Source organism: Salvelinus sp. IW2-2015, unplaced genomic scaffold (genome assembly GCF_002910315.2).
Source record: "Salvelinus sp. IW2-2015 unplaced genomic scaffold, ASM291031v2 Un_scaffold1754, whole genome shotgun sequence".
NCBI lineage: Eukaryota > Metazoa > Chordata > Actinopteri > Salmoniformes > Salmonidae > Salvelinus > Salvelinus sp. IW2-2015.
The window spans coordinates 180,394-187,363 of NW_019943135.1; the positions used below are offsets into that span (position 1 = coordinate 180,394).

The window sequence follows — 6,970 nt, forward strand, 5'->3', positions numbered from 1 at the left end:
CAGCACGAAGTAGGACGCGATGGAGCATGAATATTGCTCTCGCTCTCCTCGCACACACACCACCACACACACACACACAGCACAACACACACAAACAGCACACACACACCACACACACACCACACACACACACACACACACACACACAACAACACACACACCACACACACCACACACACACCACACACACACACACACACACCACACACCACTCACACACCAGCACACACACAACTGCATTCCGTGAGCCAACTCCCCAGTCTGTCTTTGTTTCATTCAGGATGGTTTAGCACTCGTGCACCATGTAAACCCACAGTTCTGAAAATCAGTTCTTTGCGGACTTTGTGGGGTATCAACCCATCGGTTCGCTGGCCCACGCAGATAAGCGCCATTGGTCAGACCATGGCAGTGTCCTCTCGCTCTCACCAAGGCGTTTAGGAGCCAGGATGAGTCTTTTGACAGGCTTGAGAGAATAAGTGCCACACAAAAGTTGAGTATTTACTACTAATCTGATGAATCAAGCCTCTTTCTGTAATGCCGATCTCTCTCCTTTGGTCTCTTTCTCTCTCTCTCTCTCTTCCTCTCTCTCCCTCTCTCTCTCTCTCTGTCTCTCTCTCTGTCTCTCTCTCTCTGAGGCATTCAATTCCCTCCATTTCTTATGTAACTATCCCTACGTTGTTCCGGATTGCTGCAGCCATGGTCTGACATGGATATATTTAGCCAGGCCTCCTCTCTCCACTCTGTCCTCCCGTACCCAGCATACCCAAGCAGCAATAAACATTCATCTATTCAGACCCTCAGGCAGTGCAGTGACACACTTACTTTACATCCAGAACAATTACTGTAATGTCCACTAAATCTAGATTACAATGCAGACGTCCCACTGGGTTAGCACAGCGCACTAGTGAGGACACAGTTTCAGAGGGGGGTAGAGAGAGAGCAGGCACCGCTTTTAAAATGCTGGGTCCTCGTGTTGTTTTTACTTCAGCATGCGTGCCCACTAATGGCATATTGATTGTGTATCTAGAGGCTGTGAGCTCACACGGAGAGGATAGTGTCTGTCCCCTCTTCCTGCTCCTCTCTTCTTGTCTCTCTTCTTTTCTTTCCCTTTCCTTTCCTCCTTCTCTCCTCCTCCTCACACACACTGGACAGCAGCCAGCTCCTCACCTCAGATGGGCTGTGCAGCACAGAAGGCAGCATGCCACCTAGCGCCAAGGTCACGCTGGGCGGCCATATTGTATTTTATTACAAGGTGGGCTGCACTGAGCACTAATAAGGCATCTTGTTAGATTTATCACCCATGGCAACAGCAGCAGCAGATCAGGGGACAAGGCAGGTATCCAGAATGTTAATGCACTGTCCAGGTTTTTATGTTTGGCCAAGTTCTTTTCTGTGCTTTTATTCATGCATAACTCATGCTCAGTGTACTGGTGTAAAGTAGATTAGAAGATGGTCCTGGTAGTTAAGGTCTATCTGGGAGGCTTGTGTTTTTGTGTGTATGTGAAGCAGACAATGTCATTGTCTTTCCAGGAATAATGATGTAGGTTCGATTAGTACCCTCTGTTCAGTGTGCTCTGGTCTGATGACATCATACCTGTTTTCTGACCACTTATGTGTGGTTGGGGTGGGAAGGTTGAAAATGCTTTGAATTTCTGTTCAGATTCCCTCTGACCTGCTACATGCAGTGTGGGAGGTCTCTCCTAATCCATTTGATGAGATGGAAAGCCTAGAGATATACAATATCGTATTATATTTGTCATCTTCAAAACCATTGATTGTCAGAGAATACCATCTTACTATAGAATGGCATAGTGTTCTATTTAATCATATGAATGAAAGCATGAAGAGACACTGTTTCTCCATCTCTGACCTCTCTCCCCTGCAGGTGACCCCAGTAGCAGGCCCTCCAGAGGGGGGTACCAGGGTGACCATCCATGGCATGAACCTGGGCCTGGCATTCAGTGAGATGGTGGACAACGTGAAGGTGGCTGGGGTCAAGTGTTCCCCTGTGGAGGAAGGCTACATTATCGCAGAGCAGTAAGTCAACACACACACACACAGACACACGCACACACACACACACATTAACCTAGCCTTAACTCTAACCTTGGACTTTCCCACAATGTGTATTCTCAAAACTGTAGACATTCCGAGCCAATGAATCTATTAAAGTGTTGAAGGCTAAGGGAATGGAAAATGTTTACCCAGAACAGTAATGGAATAATGGCAGAAGATGCCTTGAAATAGAGTGAACAAAAAGGGGAAACACTATATTATCTTCACAACAAATGATCTCAGTTGAAGACATTCTTTACCATGTTAAGACTAGCCAACAACAGCCATGCAATCACTAAGTCTGCAGCTTTCTGACCAGTGAGAGAAAATGAACATCACATAGGCCTAATTATATTCACTCTCAAGCCCTTGTGGCTGTATGCATGAGACAGGACTTTCTAACACAAGCTGGCAGCTCAAACACACACACACACACACACACACACACACACACACACACACACACACACACACACACCCAACACCACACACACACTTACCCACACACACACATCAACCAAACAAACACACACACACACACACGACCACACACACACACCACCAGAGAGACAACTCTCTTTAAATTATGACTGGAGCTGGCGCAGCAGTCTGCCTGTTTGTTTTCCTGTTACCAGGAAGCATAGCCCCACGGCCTCACGCTACGCACACACACACACACCACCCCAACACAGCACCACACACACACACCACACACACAGCGCACCACACACACACACACACACACACACACACACACCACACACAGCACACCACACACACACACCACACACACACACACACACACACACACACACCAACACACACACATAAACACACCACCACTGTCAGTCCCAGAACATCTGTATGTGTTTTACCTTTGTTTAACTGTTATGATTGTCTGGTACAGCAGAGATCACATTAACCCTGTATACAATTGTCATGGTTCCTGCTTGCCTGCTTCCTTGCTGTTTGATCCTCCCACAAATAGGCTAGGGTACATAGTCAAGTGACTCTGATGTCTAGGGAGAGCTCAGCATTAGCAGTTGTGGTTATTCCACTGCTCCCTCACCTAGACAGAGTAGTGTTATATTTCTATACTATGATACATCCTATTCTTAGCCTCCTATGTCCTCTGTCTTCATCATCCATTGACAGGTGTATTGTACATAGTACTGTCACTCTGGCGCTCCTAAAGTCTTTCTCACAATGTTCATAGTTTCTATCATATTTTCTGTCTTCTATCTAGACAGGTGATCATACTATTCATATTATCCTGATATACCATCTTCTCTCGTGCTTGCTTCAGAGGTTCATTTGATATATGTATCCTGCTGTGCGGTCTCAACATAGATGAATCATAATGGATATGAGTCTAGAACTATTGTGATCTAACACCTCTCGTGCTCCATGTCTCTTGTCATGTGTCATACAACATAACCGACATGGCTAAACTTTCTCAATTACGGTAGTGAATACAACTACTCGTTCTCGTGCTTCCTCTTTTAAAGAGGCCTACTAACTCAATATCTGCTAAATTGAAACATTTAATTTCTATATCTAGCAAACCTCACTCGTGCGAATATCTCCAAACTCGATTACAAATTGAAGTGGATTTAATCGGATATGGAGACCAAGCGTTTCACCTCTCCAGACGGCTTCATTACCTGCGACTCTCGCATAATAGAGCGCGGCGTAGAGCCGCCCACCTGTTGACGTCCAGCAAGCGCTCTATCATCTTCCTGCTCTTCGAGCGATAACACCCAGTTAGACTCCTCGACTCATGCGTATTGTGACGCCTCTGAAAGTAAGGCGCAGCCATACCACCTGATACACCTACAAGCCTGTGTATATCCTGCTTCCATACCACTCATCATCTCCATTTACTTGACATAGACCTGGTCTTCTTTTCGACACCAAAAATTTTCCACTCTAACACTTTCTTGCGACCTCAATAACCACACTAATCGCCAATCAACACATTCGATTCTTCCATCAACCACATCACCCATTTTACCTAACACGTATACCTCAGCTCCTGTGACCAATCTAATACCCTCGACCCTCACTCCAGTAACTCGACATTACGCTTAACTCGACCTCCAGAGCCTACTTGTGAGCCCTGAAAATAAAAAATAGCCCTTACAAACAATGTGACCCATTTAGCCGCGTACAACTTGACCCCATATTTGGAACCACACTCACTCTACCGTGGCGCATAAACCGCCATAGGGCCTTGTTATGGATTAAATGTCTATAAAGATAGCCATTATAAGATATATAAACCCTCACCTTGACCCAAACGCCTCACTCCGGGCCCCTTCACCACATCTACTCTTTTGACGCCAAACCATCCCGTCTGAATCATAAACCTTGATCAAACCTGCACCTTTTGAGCGCGCGAACATCTTCACCCATTGCGTGGAGCCAAAACGCATAGGAGCCCTCACCTTGACCCAACCCTCCACCTTTACCCCTAACCATAACCATATACTCTATTGACCCAACAGCCTTGACCCTAACCTCCCTGCCAACTTTTATGTACCCACCTCTGCATATCAGTATTACACCAAATACCTAAAACACCCTCACCATGGTTAATTCCCTATTTAGCTCATCAAATCTCCTCACGCTCTTGGACTCCTAGCACCCTCACCTTGATCCCAACCCCCACTTTTACCCTGTGAATCACCTTATTTACACAAGTGTAACCCTCACCTTGACTCCATCCATTGACGCGCTACACTCTGCGTCTAGCACCTCAAAACCCTCACCCATTCTACGCACTACTATCACTCTTCACATAACCCATATAATACTCCACTCACACTTTATCCTATATACCACTTAAGTGATCTTCCCTCTCATATCCTCAATGTGATACCCTAAACACAATCGCCTTATCCTAACCCTCACCATGTCCCAAACCGCGTCTCGTATGATCCTAACCCTCACCTTGACCCAACCCTTCACCTTGACAGGATGGTAAGTATATCTTCTCAACTTTTGACTCAGATTGGGAACTCTCTCTAGTCAGGATACCCAGTACGTGCCCGTTCTGCGACATGTTTTGACCTTTACGATACGAGCAGAGAGTCAAATTTGTTTAAGAGCAGAGCAAGCTAAGCCTCAAAAGAGTAAGCATCTGTGTGTGCTCGCCGGTAAGCGGATATGTGTAGCTCAAGGTGCATTAAAGAACGTATAATTAGAGAGCTGGTAGAAATTAGGATCTGAGAGTTTAGTAGATAGTTAAAGCGGTAGTGGTAGAGTGTCTGTAACGAGCTAGAGTGTGTAGAGCCTGAGAGTAGAGATAGAGTAGAGTTAGAGTTAGTGTAGTTGCCTTATAGACAGGAGAGAGTCTAGAGTAGCAGTAGAGTAGGGCAGTAGAGTTAGATACGAGTGGTTATAGAGAATGAGAGATAAGTAGAGTAGAGTATAGAGTAGAGTAGCATATTAGAGTAGCGGTAGGATAGAGAGAGTAGAGATAAAGATAGGAGTAGAGTAGAGTAGAGATAGAGTAGGAGATTAGAGATAGCAGTGTGGTACTCGTTTAGTTTCTAAAGATGTAGTTAGTAGTAGATGGAGTAGAGTAGCAGTAGAGTGAGTAAGAGTAGAGTTTACGAAGTAGGAGTTTAGAGTGTAGAGTAGAGACTAGCATGTAGGGGTACGTTTTAAAAAATTCAGCCGTGGGAGCCAAATGAAGAAACTCTAGCTCACAATTCATTGTTGTGATCACGTTTCGGGAACCCAAGCTTTTATGAAATGATGCATTCATTACCTAGTAGCATATCCAGGGATACGATTACCATTCACTTTACTCTATGTGCACCCTTACCAACAAACTCGATATTGACAAAACCGCTCAATGATACCACAAATAGCAATTTAATGAGAATTACCCCAATCCTAAATATCGCTAATTCAGTGTTCTATATTGCCCCAATTAAAAACTACTCCTACATCTGTTCTAGTTTGAAACTGCTTGCTGTTAAAGATACAATGAATATCATTTATTTATTCTGAATACTTGGAATAAACTGAATTGAATCACATCACACAGATGTAGACCAGAACACAACACCACACAACACACTAACGCACACCACACACACACCGACACACACAACACACACAACACACAGCACCACACACCACCACACACACACACACACACACACACCACACCACCACACACACACACACACACACCACACACACCACACACACACACACATCACACAAATCAAATCAAATGTATTTATATAGGCCCTCTACATGCAAGCATTATCTCAAAGTGCTGACAAGGTAACCCACCTGAAAACCCCCAAACAGAAGCAATGCAGGGTTGTGTAGAAGCACGGTGCTGGAAAAACTCCTTAGAAAGCCCAAAAACCTAGGAAAGAAACCTAAGAGGAACCAGGGCTTATTGAGGGGTGGCCAGTCCACTTCTGGTGTTCCAGTGGGAAGATATATAACAGAAACATGGCCAAGATGTTAAAAATGTTCTATAAATGGACCACCTGGTCAAATAATAATTAATCACAGTAGTGTCCGAGGGCTGCAGCAAGTCAAGCACCTCAGGAGATAAATGTCAGTTGGGCTTTCATAGCCAATCATTAAGGAGTAATCTCCTACCGCTTCCTTGCTGTCTCTAGAGAGTGTTAAAACAGCAGGTCTGGGGACAGGTAGCACGTCCGTGGAACAGGTCAGGTCCATAGGCCGCAGGCAGAACACACGGTTGAAAACTGGAAGTCAAGCACGCAGCACGGGGACTGGTGGACAGCAACGGTTCATCATGCCCGAAACGTATAGTCCTGAGGCATGGTCCTGGGCTCAGGTTCCTCGAGAGAGAGAGAGAAAGAAAGAGAGAAAGAGGATGATTAGTAAGAAGCATAGCGTTTAGTGTCTCAACAAGAGA

General features: G+C 45.2%; 1 protein-coding gene across 1 annotated transcript in view; it reads left to right on the forward strand.

Moving 5' to 3' along the window:
• The window catches only part of LOC112071876 (plexin-A2-like), a 20,276-nt gene extending 18,235 nt beyond the window's left edge, over positions 1-2,041 (forward strand). Inside the window, exon 3 of the mRNA XM_024139308.2 lies at positions 1,886-2,041. Within this exon, the coding sequence (XP_023995076.1) occupies positions 1,886-2,041 (156 nt within the window). The remainder of the gene's footprint in view (positions 1-1,885) is intronic.
• Positions 2,042-6,970: the final 4,929 nt, after the last annotated feature.